At 36.9% G+C, this 22,974-nt stretch overlaps 4 protein-coding genes across 11 annotated transcripts; 2 read left to right on the top strand and 2 right to left on the bottom strand.

Moving 5' to 3' along the window:
- Positions 1-8,880, top strand: LOC125208680 (cyclin-dependent kinase E-1). Its single transcript, XM_048108338.1, has 16 exons — positions 1-334; positions 801-911; positions 1,135-1,238; positions 1,415-1,457; positions 1,608-1,706; positions 2,021-2,090; positions 2,265-2,359; positions 2,485-2,518; positions 2,595-2,679; positions 2,806-2,883; positions 3,495-3,542; positions 4,670-4,702; positions 4,820-4,928; positions 7,742-7,963; positions 8,054-8,123; positions 8,585-8,880. The coding sequence occupies exons 1-15, from the start codon at positions 116-118 to the stop codon at positions 8,120-8,122; spliced, it is 1,419 nt and encodes a 472-aa protein (XP_047964295.1). The 5' UTR covers positions 1-115; the 3' UTR covers position 8,123; positions 8,585-8,880.
- A 1,629-nt stretch (positions 8,881-10,509) lies between these two features.
- On the top strand, positions 10,510-11,585 carry LOC125208681 (protein DOG1-like 3). The gene has a single exon (XM_048108339.1). The coding sequence runs from the start codon at positions 10,656-10,658 to the stop codon at positions 11,466-11,468; it is 813 nt and encodes a 270-aa protein (XP_047964296.1). The 5' UTR covers positions 10,510-10,655; the 3' UTR covers positions 11,469-11,585.
- Positions 11,586-11,609: 24 nt separating this feature from the next.
- On the bottom strand, positions 11,610-15,596 carry LOC125208679 (protein disulfide-isomerase-like). The gene is made up of 11 exons (XM_048108337.1): positions 15,360-15,596; positions 14,606-14,636; positions 14,180-14,467; positions 13,909-14,094; positions 13,639-13,764; positions 13,419-13,553; positions 13,200-13,319; positions 12,946-13,063; positions 12,568-12,680; positions 11,889-12,117; positions 11,610-11,803 (listed from the first exon to the last, which is right to left on the bottom strand). The coding sequence occupies exons 1-10, from the start codon at positions 15,524-15,526 to the stop codon at positions 11,893-11,895; spliced, it is 1,509 nt and encodes a 502-aa protein (XP_047964294.1). The 5' UTR covers positions 15,527-15,596; the 3' UTR covers positions 11,610-11,803; positions 11,889-11,892.
- Positions 15,597-17,154: 1,558 nt separating this feature from the next.
- On the bottom strand, positions 17,155-22,731 carry LOC125207392 (putative pentatricopeptide repeat-containing protein At1g19290). 8 transcript variants are annotated; one of them, XM_048106711.1, is made up of 7 exons: positions 19,908-22,731; positions 19,693-19,784; positions 18,882-18,975; positions 18,216-18,300; positions 18,040-18,139; positions 17,563-17,761; positions 17,155-17,475 (listed from the first exon to the last, which is right to left on the bottom strand). In XM_048106711.1, the coding sequence occupies exons 1-2, from the start codon at positions 22,495-22,497 to the stop codon at positions 19,753-19,755; spliced, it is 2,622 nt and encodes an 873-aa protein (XP_047962668.1). In that variant the 5' UTR covers positions 22,498-22,731; the 3' UTR covers positions 17,155-17,475; positions 17,563-17,761; positions 18,040-18,139; positions 18,216-18,300; positions 18,882-18,975; positions 19,693-19,752. The 8 variants fall into 8 exon arrangements, with proteins under 8 accessions (XP_047962668.1, XP_047962669.1, XP_047962670.1 ...); XM_048106712.1 differs by having other exon boundaries at positions 17,155-17,761; positions 19,908-20,072; positions 20,160-22,731; XM_048106713.1 differs by having other exon boundaries at positions 17,155-17,761; positions 19,908-19,967; positions 20,160-22,731.
- Between the last annotated feature and the right edge of the window lie 243 nt (positions 22,732-22,974).

Below are 22,974 nucleotides of genomic sequence, written 5' to 3'. Positions count from 1 at the left end.
AAAACTCTCTGATTTTCCGGCCATTGTCAAAGCTTCGATCGGAGATGATTGTTCCCCACTAGTTTCAATTTGAGGTGGTGAAGCACATCGCAACAAAATTCGGAAAATTAATCGAATGGGGGACGGAAGGCTGAGCAATTCGGGAAGCAACAGCAGTAGCAAGCCGGAGTGGCTGGAGCAGTACGACGTGATCGGTAAAATCGGGGAAGGGACCTATGGACTCGTTTTCTTGGCCAAGATAAAGTCCAACCGCTCCAAATCCATAGCCATCAAGAAATTCAAGCAGTCCAAGGATGGAGACGGCGTCTCTCCCACCGCAATTCGGGAAATCATGGTCAAAATTCAATCTTCCTTGCCTTCTTTTCGTGTGTTTATGCCCTTAATTGCCACTCGCGTGTGTTTCTATTTACTCCGGTGTTGGTTGGAGGGGTTTCTGTTTTCCTTCTTGGGTTCAATTGAATGAGGGCGATCGTTTTCTTTTGGAAGAAATTAAAAGTTTGATGTGTATTTTTTTGTTATTCTTTCTCTACCTATCTTTATGTATCATGTTGCAATTATGTAGTTTTGCCAATTCTTTTATGAGTGACAAAGAAACATGAAATAAGAATTTATTTCACTAATTCATGTGTTCACTTTCCGGACTTATTTTGTCATTTTTCTGTGTTCAAATTCAAGGATATGAATTTTTTATTTATGCATTACTTTTACATTTATCAAGACTTTGTCTATTCTTGAATCTTGATGATAACTCTCACCATTGCCCAACTGGTTGAAGTTTGTGTTATTGTGCTTTTCTTCAGTTGCTTAGGGAGATTTCTCACGAGAATGTGGTAAAGCTTGCAAATGTGCACATCAATCATGCAGATATGTCGCTTTATCTGGCTTTCGACTACGCTGAGCACGACCTTTATGTGAGTAAATTTCTCGATTATAACTTTCGCAAGCACGCATGCTGTCTTACTCATTCATGTATCACTTTGAGCTGAGATAGAGCTCTATGTCTGAACTTGGGAACTAGTAGCATCAGCCGCCCAAAGAAAGAAAGATAAAAATGACAAATACATTTATGAACTTAATTATGTTCCGTCAATCTGACTGCTGCATAAATGATTGACATCGTTTGGATCACGGCAGGAAATCATCAGACATCACAGGGACAAGGTCAACCAATCAATCAACCAATACACCATTAAGTCAATTTTGTGGCAGCTTCTTAATGGTCTAAACTATCTCCACAGGTGTTGCATATGTTATTTCATATCTTTTGCATAATTAGTACGATAGTGATGACATGTGATCCCTTTGTTTTCGCAAAGTTATAATCCTGTTAGGTTTATTTTCTCCTCAGTATTTCTTGTCAATTCAAAGTTTGAAATAGACCTCAGTTAACACTTGCAATAAAAAATTTGTGCAGTAATTGGATTGTTCACCGGGATCTAAAGCCATCAAATATCTTGGTAAGCAGCGTTTATTAGTTTTTGTTGCCATTTTCCTCTTGTTATGTTCATATAATTCTAATTTCCTTATGTGCCTAATAATGGTGCAATTTCCCACTGATACTGACACAAGCTCTTCCTAACGATTTTTCTTGACTTCCTGCTAACCAGGTAATGGGTGATGGGGAAGAACATGGAGTTGTAAAAATTGCTGATTTTGGCCTTGCAAGAATTTACCAAGCACCCTTAAAGCCACTATCTGAAAATGGGGTAAGAGAATGTCTTCCTCCCCAATTTCAGTATTAGGCATGCTTCCCAACCCCATGTCCTCTTCTGGCATTATTTGTTATTGCAGTTTGTAGACCGTCCTACTTTAAGTTATTCTCCACATGTTTTGTAGAATTTTTAAGCAACATGGATGGTGAACTTTATGTAATACATCACACTTTGATGATAAAAATATGGCAAAAATGGAAAAATATGAAATGTGCCATTTTTGGATGAGACCCTCTTTTATTCCCAAATTCATGTGCGTGCCTGAGTTCCTATCTTGATCATTTTATCTTTTAATTTATGAACCGTAGGTTGTAGTTACCATTTGGTATCGTGCGCCTGAGTTACTCCTTGGAGCTAAGCACTATACGAGTGCTGTAGGTAATATCCATTCAGATATCATCTCTCTCTATATATATGTATATATTAATGCGTAGGCCTTTTAACTCAAATTATCTTAGACATATTTCCATTCTATAAACCCTTAATGAAACAAAATCCATACCAATAGTTATTACATTTGCTTATTTGTGGCCTTTCTGATTTATGTGGAAGATATGTGGGCTGTCGGGTGCATCTTTGCGGAGCTTTTAACTCTGAAGCCTCTATTTCAAGGGCAAGAAGTCAAAGGAACACCAAACCCATTTCAGGTGTGATTTTTATCTTTTCTGTAGTGTTTTCTGGCTATGTGTTGTACCAGGTATGCGGCTTGTCTCAGTATTCATCTTTGTGTTTTTTCTGGCTATGTGTTCTGAAATTTGTTTTGATGATGCAGCTTGACCAACTTGATAGAATATTCAAGGTTCTAGGTGAGAATGCCTTTTAATGATTCAACTTTTTGTAATTTTTATGTGTATAATTGCTGACAAATGCTTTTGGGTTTAGGCCATCCCACACCAGAAAAGTGGCCAACACTTGTAAATCTTCCACATTGGCAGGCTGATTTGCAACACATTCAAGGGCGTACATAGTCAGTTTTCTTTGCTCTGTTTTTTCTATATTCATAGATTATCTGCCAACTGTTATTGATGTGCTGGAGGGCCTCTAGTTTTTACTGTATGTGATTAACTTAATTTACTTATTTTTACCTGTGCAGCAATAATGCTGGACTTTACAATGTAGTTCATCTACCTCCAAAAAATCCAGCATATGACCTTTTGTCAAAGATGCTTGAGTATGTGATTGTAGTTAAATTCATGCACATATTGGTTTCAGTAATTTTCCAACTATGCATGTGCTTAGTGCATTAAAGACTCAGTTAAAAGATTCTACTGGGATTTCTTGCTTCCATATAGTATTATTATGCTTCTTTGCTTTATGTTTAGATAGTAATTAATCATTGACTTGCTGTTGAGCAATGATTGACAATTAATTGGACCATATACAGTTAAAATCAAGTGCTTGTAAGCAAAAGAAGGCATTTTATATGAGGGTAATGGCCTGTGTGCTCTGCTAATCCATTTAGTTTGAATGAAATAAGACAATTTCGGAAGATTTTGAGTAATAATTGGATGATCTACGGGGAGGTTGAAATGTAGCAATGTGTAGTGTAAACTTTCAAGAAAGGAGAGTTTAAAGTTTCCTTGTGAGAGGCATTATTTTAGAGATCGGGGGTTAGACTTTCAGAATGGATTATCTTCTTTGCTTGGGTGGATGTTTTGCCCTTTGTTGTATTTGAATTGTCTAGTCAATATATTAATTAAAACCTCTCAGTTTCTAAAGTAACTAGTGCAGTTATTGTTTAGTTTTACGACTCAGATGCAATCCATGTTTGATTATTTACAGGTATGATCCTAGAAAAAGAATAACAGCTACACAAGCTCTTGAGCATGAGTATGTAACTTACTTTTCTTTACTGATATGGCCCCTTCCTTGGATCTTACATTCACTTGCATATACGCTTTGTTTGTGGCTTCTTTATGATGTACTTACGAATTTATTTCCCGATTTGTTGAACAGCAGTTATTGCTTGCTCATCTGTGTCCTCCATGCATCCATTCTTGATGGATTTACACTTTTCCGGTTCTTGAAAGACTTGTGTTGTCATCCATTTTTTCCCATGCTATCTTGGGTTGCCCATCCTATAATGCAAGTTGATCGCTTAATTCAACCAGTCTTGATTGATGACCATTGTGCCTGCTAAATGATCCTGTGTCAGAGAGAAAAAAAATTCCTTTGCCTCATACCCTTCTCATGTTTAACTGATAGACTAGAAACTTTAGAATTCCATCTCCCAACTTAGAAGCTTAGTCCTTCCAATTAACTAGTTGCTAATTGTGGCACTGTTAGTATGATGATCAATCTTTTAAGGAGTTTCAGAAAATTACACATCATTAGATATAGTACACGTTCGTACTGCCCAACATTAGCAACTCACTAACTTGACTATAGAGTCTAACCAACACTATTGCATTTAACACTTAGGACCTGTTTGGTAAGTAAGATGTGTTAACTTGGTACATAATAACTTGTCTGGATTTAGTTTGTTAATGTAAAAAATGGCTGTTAGGGCCACCATGCTAACTTAATTGTACTGCCAAATGGCTGTTGAGCCTATACTTTTCTTCCTTGGACTCATCTACTCTACCAAACGAAGCCTTAATATGTTCCACAAGCAGCAGGATAACAGAGAAAAAAAAAATCCCCCATCAAGTGGACAGTGGGAATTGGTAAATAAGTGATGTGCAAAAAAATTATGGGCATTTGTGGGATTCATCATAAGAATCAAGTTTTTTAGATGTTACTGTCTAAAGCTTCATGGATATTCCAGTAGTTTCTCATACTCCCCTTCATTTTTCATCCCTTCTACCTTTCACTTTTTCTTTTCTGTAAACCTCTTCATTTATTTATACCAGGATATATTCTGCTTTATCCATACAGTTATGTTTGGTAGTTTTGAAGTGTCACCAATTTCACAGACCTGGTAGTCTAATTAGTTTTCTTATTTTCCTGGGCTGCAGGTATTTTCGCATGGAACCTTTTCCGGGATGCAAGTATGTGGCTATACTCCTCCTGGAATTTGGATGACCTTCTAGTTATCTTTCTAAGCACTTTATGCCTTACAATACATTTATGCTCTAACATGAATGTTGATATCTGAATTGTGCCAGTGCTTTGGTACCTCCACAACCAGGAGATAAAGTTGTTAATTACCCAACTCGTCCTGTGGACACAGGCACTGATATTGAGGGAACTATCAGTCTCCAACCCTCACAACCGGTAAGTTCAAATGCTTGGCTTCTTGACACATGTATTCGATGTTTCTTCAAAATTGTTGCTAATCTAGCTGAGTACTATATGGTTTTCAATGTGTGCAAAGTTGAATGAGCCTTGATCATGTCTTTGCGATAGACCTGCTGCAGCGCTTAGACTTATTATATGAATCATCTGCCAGCTAAATGCTAATCACATGTCTAGAATTGTTTATTTACCCCATGTTATTGTCAACAAAACATAAACAAAATACATACTATCTCCATCTCTGTTGCTGAAAAGTATGAACAGTTGGTTCGGCATTGGTTTTAATGTATAATTGGTAAAGTAAGAGAAAGAGATAAAAGGGTAGTGTAAGTAGTGTTAGTGGATAGTGAGCTCCATAGTGTAATATAATGGTATAAGTTGTAAATAAAATGATGTGTAGGGGTAATATGTTATTTAACTATTCCAAAATTAGAAAGTTCATACTTTTCAGGGACGGACTGATGAGGAAATAGCTCATACTTTTCAGGATATTTTATCAAATGAAAGTATCTCATGGAAATTTATGTTACAAATATGGGAAAAAAATGTATTCTCATTGTCATTTGGAAATCGTAATAATCTATCCAGGTAATAGTGGTGAATTTATTATACTTTACTTAGAAACGACCCCAAATCTGATGTTAGAGACTTAGAGTAAATCCCCAGAGAGAAGAACCTTCCTGCTCCCAAGCGTAGTTTCGCCCAATATTTGCTAAATGTTTATAATTGCAAGGATCAAAGCCATATTTATTCTAAATTGACTCTAAACAGAGCATAGAAAATCCCAACACAAAGCCAAGGCCCAATTAACTAACTACATAACTAATTAAACATAAAATAGTAACTGAATGGCAATAATAAGATACAAGAAACATCAATTCCAACACGACTCTGCTGCTCAAACACGCCCTGCTTCAGCTTCATGTTTCTTCTTCCTAGAATAAATGGTTTTAACATGGTGTTGGGGATTTATCAATCTCAATATGGGTTTTGGACTGCCAAGAGAAAGTTCCAGAATGTTTGAAATGGTCAACAATACGGAAACATGAGATATTTCAGTGCCTACATAGTCAGTAAATACTTCTGTTGGACTTCATTCTTTTATCTTTTACGTTAACTAGTTTACAAGACATGTATAATTGGTTTTATGTATTTTGATGTGTTTTCGTCGCCTTTTTAAAAGGAAAATTCGCCAACAGAGAGGCGATTCTTACTGCTTACCCCAGGAGGTAATGTTTATGTTGGCACCTAAGACCTGAAAAAGCCTTTGCTGTGAAGTAATTAGACCTACCGCCTGTGGAAGCCAACATTGGTTCATGTAGATTGACCACATTGTTTATCTTCTTTTTCGTCTGCATATAATTTCCTCAAAATTACAGAGAAAATCTTCTCCATATAGCTGGGTTTCTAAACATCGAGCAAAAACATGGATGCTGCAAAATAGTTGCAGACGAAAAAACGATATAGCAAACCTTGGTCCATGGATATTGACTGGACCGTTTATCTTCTTTTAGTCTGCATATGATTTCTTCAAAGAAAGCAACAAAAATACAGAGATATTCTTCACTTTATAGCTAGAAAAAAACGTGAAACAAAAATTGATAACTGTTAGGACCAAACATGGCCTCAGTGTTTTCTGCGTCTTATGTGTTAGAGGTTTTTTCTTAATGCACGAAGGTGGTACAAAGGTTCGGTCTCCTTCACCCTCTGTCCCCACCCGCTATATCCACACCTCCTCCCACCACCTAGAACAGCCACTGCCCTTGCTTCCTATACGGAGGAAGAAGCCCATTAAACTCCCCTGCCGTCCTTTTAGACACTAGATTTTCCTCCTTCCCAGTGGGCCACCACCAACTTCCCTACAATACAAATTCAACTTACCACCCCTTTCCAAATTTCCCCTGTTGAGAATTAGGACAATTTTGCCATTCTATGCTTGATTCTGAGCACTTTGAGCAGCTCCACAACACCAAACACGCTGCCACCAAATTGACCACAATAATTTCGTTGACGATCAGATAGACAATGAAAACGATTTTAGTTTCTTTTTTGTGTATAGCCATTGAGGGTTAACTGTGGGACCCTGAAATATGATAGTAAAAATCGATCTCCATGGGAAGAAACTAGTTAGCCCCATAAACAAATTTGTACGGACTTGGTGCCAAAATGAACATCCAGGGAGAAATTACCACTCAAATGCTAAGTAAGAAATTTAACTGTGTGGAGAGTAAAAAATTTCCGTTCTTAAGGTGAATGTAGATATGATGACGGTGAAAGAAATTTTGTTTTAAGAACTAACCAATTGGGGATGAGAAAGGTGGAAAAAGATGAAACTTGTAAAGTATATTTGTACAGGCTCAATGAATTTAGTTGTCTTAGGAATCTATATGCAGTTGAATCACATGTAGTGTGGTGCTTATCACTCAAAAGAGAACCATCAGAATCGAGTTGAACCAAATTACTGCTACTTTTTTGTTTTCTCCTGAAGTCTTTCTTGGATCTACTCGATAAAAGATTCAGGCATCAATATTCTTGTCTAGAATCAGATAATATATAGTACAAAAATAGTTGAATGAAGTCAGGGCAGAAGAGAAATGCTCATCATGAAACAAGGATATATAAGGAACTGAATCATGTCGTGAGTAATGCATAAATAGGTCAAGCCTAGTAAGCTTGTTACATGTAAGCATAAATGCTTTTGGTTATATTAACCATGTAGCAGATCTGCTTTTGTCTTGATAATTTCCATCTCATCTCATCTCATAGAGGTTTTTTGCGTTTTCTTTTATTAGGTATCTTCTGGGAATACTATGTCTGGGTCAATGTCAGGTGCCCATGCAATGCAAAATAGATCAATACCTCGGCCGATGCCCATGGTAGGCATGCAGCGGATGCAACCTCCAGGAATCCCTGCTTACAATCTTGCTTCACAGGCAGGTATGGGAGGTGGAGTCAATCCAGGTGGTATGCCTATGCAACGGGGTGTTTCTGCCCAGGCTCACCAACAGCAGCAGGTTTGTGGTGTTCAGGCAATAATAGTGCGGAACGTTTATGATAGTTTATGTTCCTTCTTCCTAAACAGTATCTATTTTCTCTTATAATAGTTGAGAAGGAAAGATCCTGGAATGGGAATGACAGGATACCCTCCGCAGCAGAAAAATAAGCGCTTCTGAGGTAATACTCTTGGTAGCTTTGCAGTGTGTAGTCTTCGTAGCTGATTTTGATGTTTTGCTAGAATGGTTTCCAAGATTCATTACATATGGCATATTTGGTAACAATTACTTTCGAAGAAGTTAGATAAATAATTTAGCATTGTGAAATTCTTTTATTTGAGGTAATCTACTAGTTTTCAAGAAGTGGAGAACATTCTTATTTGCTCATTCATTTTACAACTGTTAATCTTGAGCTTTGTTTAATCACCAAGTCATACATTGCAACTTATTATAGAGATAACGAGGTTAAGCTTGCTCTTTTTGTCCATGTCACGGTTCTCCTTGTCTATCGAGTTTATTGTGTGGTAATTGTTCATGTAATGTTTTTTCAGACAAGTACATGTAAAGTTTAGACAACATGTATTTAAGCACTTTCGATTTAGCCATCTGTTCTAATTCTAACGTTGTTCATTCTACGTGCAGAAACCAGCGAGGTTTTGATATCTACGCAGCAGATGTGACACGATCACTAACGAAGTACACGATGAATATCAGGAGCTTCAAACTAATTCATATTAATACATCACAAAGGGATGAAGATGAAGAGGTGGTGAATGCTGCTAGAAACTTCATATCTACTTATTTGTATAGTTTCTTCAATTTAAATTGATAGTTTTATTTAGATATTTATGTACTGATTCTGCCTTTGTAACTAAGTAAAGCGCGTCAGAAGATAAGCTTACAGTTACATGGTTACCCCTTCTTTTGGGATTGTGTGAGAGAATCTTTATCTTTTCTTACTTCTCTCCAAAAATTACAAAATAAAAAACAATAATATGTATATGTAACACAAATATTTGTTAAAATTCGAAAATGCAACAGGTAGGAAATTTGTCCACTGTATGGTTGTGAATGAGGTGATAAGTTTATTTTTTATTTAAGATTCATGTATACAACATTGCGTAGCATCGAAGTATCTACTTTAGGGAACAAAAAATGTTTGTAAAATGTGATATTCTGTCAGATTGCTTATAGTTTAAAAAGTGGTTATGTAATCCCATATGCCCCGCGGCCAAGTTGACATTATATATATATAGATGAAAATGTCATTACCTATATATAGAGCCGCAGAAAAAGAATAATATGGGAAAAAAGACAAAATTTTAGACTTGTAGCAAAATCGATTGTGTTTGATTTTTAAGATTCTAATATTAGATCCATCCAATACAATTCTTCATTATACCAGATATAGCATTTTTCTGATAAAAATACACCACATCCACCTAGAAAAAAATAGTCATGTTTTTTCTATCAATCAATCTATTTATATGTATAAGTTTCTATCTCTAATAAGATGTGCCATTTCCCATGAATAGTACTAATAGTGTTAACACGTACTCCCTCCGTCGCAAATAATATGCACTTTGGATTTAACACGCGTTTTAATGCAAAATTGGTAAAGTAAGAGAGAGGTAGAGAAAGAAAGTAATTAAAATATTGTTAGTGGAAAATAAGTCTCACCTTATTAAAGAGAAAAGAGTTTCCGAAATTAGAAAGTCCATATTCTTGTAGAACGAACTAAAAAAAAATAGTGCATATTTTGTGGGATGAAGGCATGAAGAGAGTATTATCTACTATCACGACTATTTTTATGTTCGCAGATATTACTAATGATGTTAACTGTTAGTGAGGTTTTTTCTCTTTTTTTCATTGAATAGTACTAAGATTTAGCTCTCAAAATAAGAGTTTTTTTTAGTAATGATAAACAACCAAATTTTGTACAATCAAAATAAGATTATATTAATAATTTTATGTATTATTATATATTAAAATAATAAATATAGTAAGTGGACAAGTTAAAAAGACTTATTAGCCTTTAACCTCATTTGTTATTTTTATTTTAAATTTTCTTTCTATTATTTTTAAAATTTGAATTAAAGTATGCACTAATTACATTTATGGTTCTAAAAAATTATAAAAATTATACACAAATTATAAATATATGACCACAATATTATGCACTCTTTCATGTACTATATATGCATCCACATGTTTTAATTAAATGTATAAATAAACTAATTTTTTTCAAAATAAACTAATTTTTGGTTGTACAAAATTTGGTTATATAGACTTATTATTATTTTTTTTTTTTTTTTTCTAGTTTCCAAAACTCGCTTAAAGTTGTGTTTGCAAACTCGAGACTACCAAATCTGAAGATTTAGTGTTAGATTTGAAATCCACAAGCAGACAAATGCAAGAGGATCCAAGCCGACCTAAAGACAGCACGAGATTGCAAGTTGTACTGCTCATTCATTGGTTAACAAAATCAACAACATGACATCAATAAATAATAAATAATCTCCAAAACCAAAACCTAAAAACTACGGCTATTTGTACCTAGATTCACTCCTCACATGTCAAGATACACTGAACTCAACTCCTACACACGGATTCCCACACAACGTTGATTATTATTACAACCATCTACAGCTTCAAAACTTTTACTATAAAAACATTCCCTCCTCAATCCTCACTCCTCACTTACTCAAATCCAATGTCGACGTCCACACAATTGACACATGCAATCAATGAGGGCGACTCCTTTGAAAGGTTCTTCGAGTGCTGGCTCGTCGAACAGAACCAGCATCTCGACGAGCTCGTGTCCGCCTCCAAGGAGGTGGACGCGGCCGACCAAGAGGCTCTGCGGCCCCTGGTGAAGCGCGTCGTCCAGCATTACGAGCACTACTACGTGGCCAAGGCGAGGTGGGGCGAGACGGACATTCTCGCCATGCTGAGCCCCTCGTGGCGGAGCAGCCTCGAGGACGCCTTCCTCTGGATCGGGGGCTGGCGCCCGAGCATGGCCTTCCACCTGCTCTACTCCAAGTCGGGGCTGCAGCTCGAGGCCAGGCTCCACGAGCTCATGCAGGGGCTCAGGTCGGACGACCTGAGCGACCTGTCCGCGGCTCAGCTGCAGCAGGTGGACGCGCTGCAAAAGGAGACCATACGGAAGGAGCAGGAGATCACAGAGAAGCTGGCGGAGCAACAGGAGACGGTCGCGGATGCGTCCATGGTGGAGCTGGCGCATGCGATGACAGAGGGCATGGGCGGGGACGAGGGGCAGAGCCGGGTCGACGCGGCCCTTGCCCCCAAGCAGGATGGGTTGGCGGAGATACTGCACATGGCGGATGAGCTGAGGCTCGACACGCTCAAGAAGGTGATCGATATTCTCACGCCAATGCAGGCTGTGCATTACCTCATTGCTGCTGCTGCTCTGCATTTGAGGATCCATGAATGGGGGAAGAAGAGAGATGCTAGGCTGGCTCAAAATGTTAGTACAACACACAAAAGTGATGAAGATTCTGCCTAAAATAGGTATTACATATAGTATATGATTATAGAGAGAGGGGAGAAAGAGGGTTCTTGCTGTTGTTCTGCTCTGGTTATATGTTTTTTATCTATATATTTAATTTTATTTTAAAGCAAATATATATATTTGAGGATAACAAGATGGGACAATATTTCAAAACTCAAATATAGATAATGATAATTGATGTCAACTACATGCCTCGGATCTTTCTACTACTGTAATCCTACTATTGGAACTGGAACAAGACCAGATTTTATTTGAGCTAGAAAGTAGAAAAAAACAAGAACTGGTAATGAACAAAATCCGCTGCAGAAGTTCTCTCGTTCGACACTAGCCTGCACAGGAAAATAGCTGCTGTCAGTTGAAGTAGCCAAGAGTAATCGAATACGAGAATTTGAAGTGGTGTTTTAATGTTCATACCTCTTTATAGCTCATCCTTAGCAGAATCTACTGCTTCAGATTCAGGTTCAACTGAGGAGGATGACTTGGCAGACTTATCATCGCGGTTGCTGTTGATGAAATTGATGATGTCCTCCTTCGTTCTATCTCCCTCGTACTGCGACAAGTTACCATTTGCAGATCTGAAGTACAATGTTGGGAAACCTTGAACTTCGAATTTGTCTTTTGGAACATCATTTGCAGTTGCATCCTGAAATAACAGATATATTACAAGTAATTCTAGGAATGAGAAGGTTTGGTTAAGTTATGAGAATCAGTTCATATACAATCGATCAAACAAACAGTTATACAGGAAATGGAACTGTTTCTGCAAACTATATATATCAAATTAGGAAAATGGAGGGAACGACTGAGTAGTTTGATGGTAATTTTAGCAAGTGTTACCAGTTACCACAACGAGTTTTCAATACTACAAATCAAGACATTGGAACGACTGAGTAGTTTGAGGGAACGACTGAGTAGTTTGATGGTAATTTTAGCTAGTGTTACCACAACGAGTTTTCAATACTACAAATCTGAACTATATATATCACATTAGGCAAATGGAGGGAACGACTGAGTAGTTTGATGGTAATTTAAGCAAGTGTTTCCACAACAAGTTTTCAATACTACAAATCAAGAAATTAGAAGAAAATCTTACAAATTTCGCAATCAGAACATCAGGATCATTCTGGAAAGAGATGGCAACTTCATCCAAGATTGGGGCAAGGCTCTTGCAGTGTCCACACCAAGGCGCATAAAACTCTAGTAGAACTGTAAGATGGAGACATTACTATTAACACGATGTTCTACCATAGAACTACCACCATTAATAAGAAATTAATTTAAAATGTAAACTGAGATAAACTATAGAATTTCTTGGAATTACCTTAAAGCTCTCAATCTAAGTAGTAAAGATAATGAGAAAGCAGATTTTTTAAGATATAAAGACCCTTCTGTGATAGTAATAATAATGTACAAACATAAACAGTGAGAAATCCACAAGAGAAAGCAAAAATAAAAAGCCTTGAGAACAAACCATTCTTTCCAGAGTTGAAAACAACATCCTGAAGGCTGTGACGAACAACCACTTTGACAGGTTCATCATTCACTTCAGGAATAGGTTCTGATCTTATGAATGGCTTCACATGCCCTTCCTGTTATCAATTGCAAGAAAAATCAGATAAGATGCAACCCATACTTCTAAACATTTCCAAATATGACATGCAAAGCAAGTTAAAGCTATCTGAATCAACCCCAAGAAATTGTAATTACTAAAAACACGTTCAGTACCGAATAATCTTTCACCCACGACTCAATCTGATCAGGCTCCACGTTTGCTGCGAGATACTTCTGTCCATCATTTTGCTGTACGATGAGCACAGGTGCCTGTTCCGTCTTAAGTCCAAAGTACTGCCATGCATAAACATAGAAATACCATTGTGTCAAAACAGATCAATTCAAATGCACAGAAGTAAAACATTCGTATATGCACATGGAGAAAATGCCTACCTGGAATGCATTTTGAGCAGAGTCAACATCGCCCAACAGGAAACTGATGCCCTTCCCCTTGTAAAGGGTTGCCACATTCTTATACTTTCCCTCAAAAGCATCTTGGTCTTTGCTGAAGTCAACAAACAGCATGGCCTGTCAAAATCAACAGATATATAAGAAACTTTACCACTGCAAGTTATAAAACTGAAATAGAAAATTAAACGACAATAAATGATACCTTGGAGCTACTACCCTCAAAGAATTTGTTAATATATGGATGATTAGCAGGGTCACTGTTCCAGACTGTAACAGTTGGAACGGTAGATGCCGCAATAAATTTCTCCAATGCTTCGATATTGAAGTCCTGAAATAACATATTATTCTCACAGTTTTATTAATGCAAACAAATGAAAGTGGAATAGCTTCTTATGAACCAAGTTTTTTAAAGAAGCATAGAAGAAAAGTTTAAACAAAAAAAAAGGGAATGTGCTTCTTGATCAAGAAATACCTGGGAATCCACAACAAGTTCATCAAAAGGCTTGAGTAAGCGAAGGGTGGGCTTACTGACTGATTCACCACGAGAAATGAGTTTAGCATCAAGGGTATGACCAAAGTCGTAGTCACCGCGCAACTTCTCAGCAAGAGCCTTAAAGTTCTCATATTCCTCCCCGGAGAACTTTGGAAACACTCCAACCTAGTGGTTTAATACTAAATTCATCAGCGGCTCAGGATTAACATATGAAAGAAGACAGGTTTAGTTGGATAAAAAAATAACTTACAATAAAAATCTTTTTCTCATCAATAACACTGCTGGCATCTTCTGCTGATTTAATTTCAGTTGATGCAGGACCAGCTTGCTTCTTTAAGTACTCGACAATGCCATCAGCCTCACGAGGACCATTGTAATCCTGGACGTTTTTCCCACCATTTCTTATGATTTTAAGGGTAGGAAAACCCTGGATTTGATACTCAGTAGCTAGCTCCTTGTTTGCTTCTTCATTTGCATCAACTTTAGCCAAGACAATGGCGGGTTCATGGGTACTCAGTACGGATGCAGCTTTTTCATACTAAGAAAATTCATAAACAAGAGAATGGTTAGAGTTGCTTATATATTGAGTACCTACTCTCAAGGAAAAAAGCAAAAAAGAAAGAAATGAAATTAAGTGTTTGCTTGAATCGTCAAACAGCAAGGGGAGGATGGTCACCTCTGGAGCCAGAGACTTGCAGTGTCCACACCTGTTAACACAAACAAAAAAGGAAATATGGATTAGAAGAACTTAAAATAAATAAAATTCAGTTATGTACTGAAGGTGGCCCCAGTTTAATATACTATTAAATGTTTTGCAAAAAGATAATTAGTTCATGCATAGCACTTAGTCTCAAATTCACATAAAAAGCTAATTATTATGTTTGCCTTATTTTTCAAAGATTCTGAAGATTCTGAATCATATAGCTTTTTAAACTGTAATCTAAAGCACAAAGATATTCGTTCAGCTCAACTTTCTTTTGTTCCGCTCCAAGAATTCAAAGATATTAAAATTTTCAATTGAAAACAAAAAAATGGAGGAAAAAACTGGTAAGATCCCAACATTAAAGAGGAGAAATTTCAGAATACGTCCATAAAAGAGAGATTATTCAAACGAAATGACGATACCTAGCTTTCCCTCTCTTTACATTCAGATTCACTTCTCAAATCAAACACAGGAAATGGAAGACACTAACAGATTAATCATTCAGATTATCACAACACAATTGCTAATCGATACAACTAACGCGCTAGTGAAGCAAAACGTAAAATCAAAAAAAGGAAAGCGTTAATGCACCAAAAAAAACAGATCAGATATCAAAGCTCGCGCTTACTCAAAAGTCAAACCGATCTCAAACACAGCACATTCAAAAACCAAAGCAAGAGAAGATCAGACAAACTTAGATAGTAAATCAAAGTAACAACGAATTTACCAAGGAGCGTAGAACTCAACGACGATGAAATCGTGCTTGGACACCACATCGGTGAGGTTCGAGTGGTCCAAAGTCAACACCTTTTCAACCTCCTCGGTCGCCGTCGCCGGAGACGCCACAAGCGCCACCGAAGCCAGCAGAAGTAGACACCAAACCCTAGACATCATTCCTCTGTATATCAAAATTTCAAATCTAATTTCCCCAATTCTGCAAACAGTTTTGCATGTGAGGGGTGAACTGAGATGGAGTGAGGAAGGAGGGAGGGAGGCTCACTTATATAGTGTTTGCGGAATAAGTGCCACGGTGGCAGAGTAGGTGACATGGCAGGTCTAGATTGGTTGAAGGGACGCCGTCGATGTAATAGGAGATATTTTGAGGGTGGAATTTATAATCTTGGATTATTGTATTAAATATTGATATTAGGAGATGGCTTTTTATTTAATTGAGTCAAAAGATATTATTGCGACAGTTCAATCCGACCTTTTACCATTAAGGGCTAAAACGTTATAAAAATGTAGTACTACTCCCTAATGACTTCAAAATAGTCCTATTTATTCACAGCCAAAGATTGTATAGATATTGAGAGAGATTTTTGGATTAATTATTACTCATATTATAAAATGGTTGATTTTGTCTCACTCGTCTAGAGTGTAGTATTAAAATTGGAGGAAATTCTCCCCACATTATTATTATTTAATTTTTTTAATTTTAGTATTAATGAAAAATAAAATAAAATCAGATGGTTTGGTCATGTAATTGAGGTGGTGAGTGTTCAGAATCATCCAGTTAATATTTTGGAATGTTGCCGTAAATAAGTTCTCTTGCAGAGAATTCAATGAAATTTCCATGATAAATACTATATGTTACTAGGTCGCCGTGGTTTGGTACCAATACTACTGGTTTGTAAAATAATTCTATACGAATTTTAATATAATTTTGTTAAAAAAAAAAGTAAAGGGAAAATATGACTGAAATATTGTTAGGGAAAAATAAATAAGTAAAACTAATTTTAGTGGAATAACTAAAATAAAAAAAATGAGCCTTTAAAGGACTATTATTGTTACCAAAATTGAACGAGATAAGAATTGATTTAATGCGGTTTGCCGTTTATACGAATTTATTTTCCTTCATTACAATGCCCTTATAAAAAGATAAAGTCTCTTTATGATACTTGTCAATATTTAACTATAAAAAGATGCAAACAAAGTCAAATTCAAGATTGAGTAAGGCAGTAAGCTATACTTTTTCTCTAGTATCAGGATTATACTTATCATAATTCATAATTGTACTATTCTATAAGAAAAAGTAAAATCACTTTATATCACCTTACTAGTTAATTATTTACTTAACTAATCCAAAATTGCCGAGGGAATTTTTAAATAACGGAAAGAAATTTTCACGTTTTGAATAACATAATTATGAAAATGAGTGTAGAACATGCCAACTCATTTGTGAAAATACCACACAAATGGTAAAGAGGCGACAAACATATGGAGTAATATATGTGATCCTTCAATTTAAGAATTCATTATTTGATTGAAAATTAACCATTCGGAATATTGTGGGTTTCAATTAGAGATTTGTAGCGGTTTGCAAGAAATAATTTTTAGGTTACAACTTGAAGCATAAAATGTAGTGTAAGTTTGTGAATATAGTGGTGCAGTTTCAAATTAGAGTGTCATGTATAGCTTAAAATGTTTACATTTACTACAAGTGCATGAAATTTACATTCTTCTCAGTGATCAAGACTGGCTTATAACTGTCTGAATTCATGTATGAGTGATTAATATGAACATCTATGAAGGGGGAATCAGTTTGCTGATTCCTTAGATTGAATTTTCAGAAGAATCAATACAACCTGGATGGTTGATCTGAGGGTATGTGACAAACAGTTTTTAAGTGAGACCAGAGGTATGAGATGGCATAGCTCAGTTTCTGCATCCGAGCAGCTATCGTTGTTGAACCAAATCTTCCTCTCCCATCCTGCAGTCCTGCTCAAAAACTGGGAATTCATCCGTGACCGGCTCCAGCAGTACTACTCCAAAGGCATATATGCCTCATCTTCGGAGTAACTGGACCCACTTTACTGATATATACGTCCTACGGGAAGGCCTTACTGCCAAAACATGGAAATGCCAAAAATATACTTCACTAGTAAATAAATGAAAGAACGAAGAATGGTTTTTCCATGTTAGGACAAAACTCAGTAAGGAAAGTTTCCTGTCTCTCGGATGAGATCCAGGGTCCTCTGTAAGCCGTATTTGAGCACTGCCTGGTTACCAGCTCTATACCCATTTCCGTATATCACAGATGCATCTGCTGCAATCTTCTCGAATGGAGATCTTGCTCCCTGGCTTGATGAGGAAGATAGATGATGTTGATTCTTCTTCAAGTTCGATAGCCTTACACAAAACAAAGACATTATTAAACACAAAAACCAATTGAAGTTTGAGATACTGATGAAACAAAAAAACAATTAAAGAATGCCAGAAAACTCAGATAGCATGTTGTATTCCACTAAGACGGTATACACTTTCTTGAAAAACTATGAGATAAAAGTTGATCCAGTGAGTAACCTGAATGCATTTGAAGTTCAAATTTAAAAATCAAATTCAAAACTAAAATAGAACTTTGATGTGCTCAAAATCCAAAATAAATCAAAATCCTAGGAGGGGCATACAAAATAAGGATAGCTGTTACTTCATAATGGCGAGCGAGGGTTGTTAACTTATTAGGCTCTCAGAAAGCATGCGGTTCCTCCTGTCCTTGGGCGTCTCAAACTGGATCCATATCCAGAACTAAGTGTTTGTAACTAAACCAAAATCATATAGAGATCACAAATTTCAAAGCACTCACCAATAACAGTAGCTCCTCTGTGATCTTCTTCTGAAAGATATAAAGCAATTTCATGGTTTATGTCTTCCATCTCTGACCCTGAGTCCTGCACCATTTTTTATTTATAAATTAGGTTTTCTCCCAAGGAATTAATGTGTAAGAGAATACAATTATACGTTTTTCTCTTTTTCTTTCTTTTTTCCTTTTTTGTTTTTGTTGATGTAATTCATGCAACCACCACCAAGGACAGTGTAGTATTCTGAAAAGATATCAGTGATTTGTGATTGTGATAGCAAAAACATCAACTGGCAGACGTTTTTATTGGATTGGACATACATATTCCGTGAAATAAATTTTCAAATCTCCCAGATCACAAATTGGAGAACATCCTTAAGGTGAATAGCGTTACAGTGCTAGAGACTTTGAGATTATATTCTCGGATACGGCACCCTAATTCAGTCAAGTCAATGCAACCTAACTCATTCTGTTGTTGCATAATTGAACTGTAGAGCTTAGAGCATGACTAGTGCCCAAAAACATGGAGACAGAACATTCTTGTACACGATAAACTTGAGAATCAACAATCAAGACATACTGGAAAAAGCAAAAGAAGGAAATTTCATAAACGTGTGATGAAATTATAACCTTCATAAAAAAGTGATAAAGGGAGCATGTAATAGTGTTTACCCATGAAGTAGATGGATTATTATCCATGGGTTCAGCTCCATATCTCCAATCACATTCAACCTTTGAAAATTTTGCAAAACCACAAAGCCTTAACCTGCCATAAAAAATTTGGATAAAATTCTAGAAGAATACAAAGCAATGAACTATGCCACCAGGAAGCAGAGAAGAAAGAGGGCATATACAAACAAAGAAGAAAGAAACGCAACTATCAATGTTACAATTCTGACTCGAGCCCCTACTTATATTTTTGCTTTGCATTTAAGAGTAATGAACTTCCTTGACACCATCACCCTAGCCCATTACCACAACTTCAGGGGACTGCTGTTTGTTCTCCATGTTACTTCATCTTTATATATAATCACTTAATCCAGGATAGCTTGTGTAAAATAAAACTTTGCAAAACTTCTCTTCACTACATTAAATCTTTATTACTGAAGACAAAATCCTGCAACCTAGCAAAAGTATACTTCTGAACTTGGTAATAATTTACTTAAATACAACAACACAACATATGTATACCCAATGATAATGGGGATTGATACTGTAGCTATAGCTGGTGTTACGGGCTCTACTCATATGGGTTGTATAGGTGGTTAATTAATAGTAACAATTTATTGGACAAAATTAAAAACGCTGAGCCTGCATTCTCTTCTAGAAGTAAAATAATTTGATATTGTTATGGAGCATATCTTATAGAGATACATTGGCAGGAGCGAAATATATGTATATAGATACTGATATACATGCATATATATAAGCCAAGAGCTGCCACATTTTGGCTGTTTCCCCACCAAAAGAGTTCCATACTTACCTTCTCTTTCAAGAGGGCCTGGCATATGAACGACATTATCTTGTAGTATCAATCATAAGCTCAGCTCAGTGCTTCAGCAGCAACAGCAACATCTTCATAAAAAAATTGGAGTAATTTCAAAGCATAATATTACACAGTAAGCATGCAGGAGCAAATGGGTATCTTAAATACGAAAAAGCCAGTACATAGTATTGAAATTGGAAAATCTATATTACCTTCAAATGATCTGCAATGCCTAATAGAATCCGTGGCAAGGCCCTCCTTTTGCATTTCATCTAAAAGTTTCACATATTCTTTCTCATTACCTTGCCGTAAAAGACTACTGAGAAATGCACAATATGTTTGAACTGAAGGAGCAACCCCTTCCTTTATCATTCTCCCTAGAAGTTTAAAGGCGTCACTGGTGCTACCGCTCTTGCAACATCCATTAATTAATATATTATAGGTGACGAGGTTCGGAACTAAACCTTTGATGTAAAGTTTATGGAAAAGCCTCAATGCACGGTCAAGGTTTCCTGATTTACATAAGCCATCTATAAGAGCATTATATATTACTACATTAGGAGAAATACCCTTTTTCACCATCTCATCCCGTAAAAGAAAAGCTTCATCAATAGCACCCGAAATGGAAGCGGTGTGGATAAGGGTTGAGTATGTAAACTCATCTGGAGTGAAGCCTCTTTGCAACAGATCACCAATAGCTTTTTTCGCATCGTCAATCTTTCCACTTTTGCATAAGCAAGATATAACTACATTATATAGAGTGTTGTTGGGAATTATACATATTTGAGCACTCTTATCAAGGGAACTCGCCACTTTCTGTGTTTCTGTCTGAAGCGTGTTGAAGTTAAAAGACTGGTAAAAACGTTTAAGGTCTGGGACAACGTCTAAATCTACCATTTTCTGTACCAACATATTTGCTTCATCCGTCCGACCAAGTCTGTTTAACCCACTGATGATTGTGCTGCATATATACACATTCGGAGAGATTCCTTTGCCTCTCATCTCAAAATATGCATCAAAAGCTTTCTTCAGGTTTCCTTCTTTAAACCAACCACTTATTAGTGCTCCATAAGTAATGATATTAGGGCTCAGTGCTTTTGCATGGACCTCAGAGAGCATATGTGATACTTCATTTGATTTATGAGCTTGGAATAATCCTTGAATTAGAGAATTATACATTTCAAGGGAAGCAGGAATTCCCTCTGCATCCATGGCCTCTTTAATTTGAAAAGCTCTTGAAATATCTCCAGCTCTGCAATATCCATCAATCAAGGTTCTATTGGTCACCCCGTCGGGTAAACAACCCATTTGCATCATCTTTTCAAGAATTTGCTCTGCTTCAATCATCTTTCCCATTTTACATAGCCCATTGAGCATTGCATTGCACAGAACAGTACTTCTTGCATAGCCTCTTGCTAAAACATGCTTCCACAATGTGAAAGCTTTTTTATAGTTTCCCCTGCTAAAAAGTCCATGGAGAAGTGTACTAAATCCAACCTCATCAGGAATCAAACCTCTTTTGAGCATCGTTTCCCACAGCGACAATGCATCGTTCATATCACCATGTTCGCATAAACCTTTTAAGAGAGTATTGTAACTTATATTTGTTGGACATACACCATCCCTAGTCATTTTATGGCAAAGCTTAAGTGCTTCATCAATCATTCCTCTTTTACAGTATCCATCCAATAACGTATTGTAGCTATAACCATCTGGTTTCAAATTAGCTTCAACCATACTCACTATAACAAGCTCCGCTTCACGAAGTTTACCAAGTTTGCAGTATCCATTGATCAAAGAATTGAAGATGAACATATTCATTCCCAATCCCAAACTCAACATCTCATTCTTAACTCTCTCAGCATCATCCAGTCTCCCGTTACGACAATATCCATCAATTAATACGCCATAGACCTTTTCATCCAAAACTAATTCGAGTCCAGTGCCCTCCTTCATCTGTCTAAGTACTCTATCTGCTTGATCAAGGTTCCCAGTTTTACAATAACCCTTAATCAACAGCGTATACGTTACCAAATTCTTGGAAATTCCTTGCTGACGTATTAGCTCCAGCACTTTCTCCACCCCCTGCATATCCCTCTTCTCCACATACCCATTGATCAAGCTATTATAACCAACAATATTCATTTTCAATCCCATACTCTCCATGCCTAGCACAAACTCCAGTGCTCTAGCAACTTTGCCATCTTTACAGTAAGCATCCACCATTATAGCACAAGTATACACATCCGGAGCAACCCCAACTCTTACCATCTGATCATAAACACAATAAACAACATGAAAATCCTTGAATCTAACCAAACAACTCAGCAAACCATTACACGATCGCAAGCTCGGCACACGACCACATTTAGGCATATTATCAAACATGTACAAGGCATTCTTCACCAGCCTCCTCTCCACATAAGTTTTCATCATCATATCAAAAACGGTTCCGGAAAACCTAAATTCCCTAAAAACAGCCACCAATTCATCATAAATCAAAGAAACCGGAAGCTGGTCTCTCTCCGCCAGCTCCACGAGGCCGCGTAGATACAGCCTCGTTTCATCAAACATTCGAGCGTTTGACAAGATATGCACGATCTTCACATAGGATTTGAAATGAGGTCTGAAGTGATTCTGCTTGGAGGCTAGGTCGAAGAAGTGAAGCGCCGACACTGGATGAAGCTTGAGACTTTTTAGGACTGCGTTGACGAGGTGGTCGGAGAAGGTGAAAGAGAGGCTTTTGAGGGCGTCGAAGCGGCGGAGGATTAAGAGGCGGCTGATTTGGGAGGCAATCGCCATATCTTCTTCCCCTCCTCGCGGTGGCGCACCGCCAGAAGCTGGGGCAGAAGGTTAAAAAACGGCTACAAACACCACATAAGGCGGAAAAAAGTTCCAAAATCTAAAATTGAACAATCAAGCTATCTATTTTAGCTAAAGGAATATAGTGTGATTGATCGTAAGGAGATAGTCTGCCATGAATTTGCTCCGGAGAAATCAGTAGCATTGCTTCAAAGAGAAACGGCAGCAGTAGACTTGCTGGTGAAAACAGTGTACAAAGAAGGATTACGCTCGCTTAAGCTTAATTAATTTGTGATTATTATTAATCATCTCGATGTTTTGGGCTCCTAAAATTTTTATAGCGATTTCGGCCCATATTAACCAAGGCCCAAAATAAATTAAAATCCTAGCCATTTTAGTTTGGCCCAATAAATCGGCCTTACTCTGTATTTAAAAAAGTTAATTTCTAAATACTCAAATCAATATCAAAGTAAATTA

Source organism: Salvia hispanica, chromosome 2, assembly GCF_023119035.1.
Source record: "Salvia hispanica cultivar TCC Black 2014 chromosome 2, UniMelb_Shisp_WGS_1.0, whole genome shotgun sequence".
NCBI classification, from domain to species: domain Eukaryota; kingdom Viridiplantae; phylum Streptophyta; class Magnoliopsida; order Lamiales; family Lamiaceae; genus Salvia; species Salvia hispanica.
The sequence above is the reverse complement of the archived record's forward strand: the minus strand, read 5'-3'. Positions and strand labels throughout refer to the sequence as shown.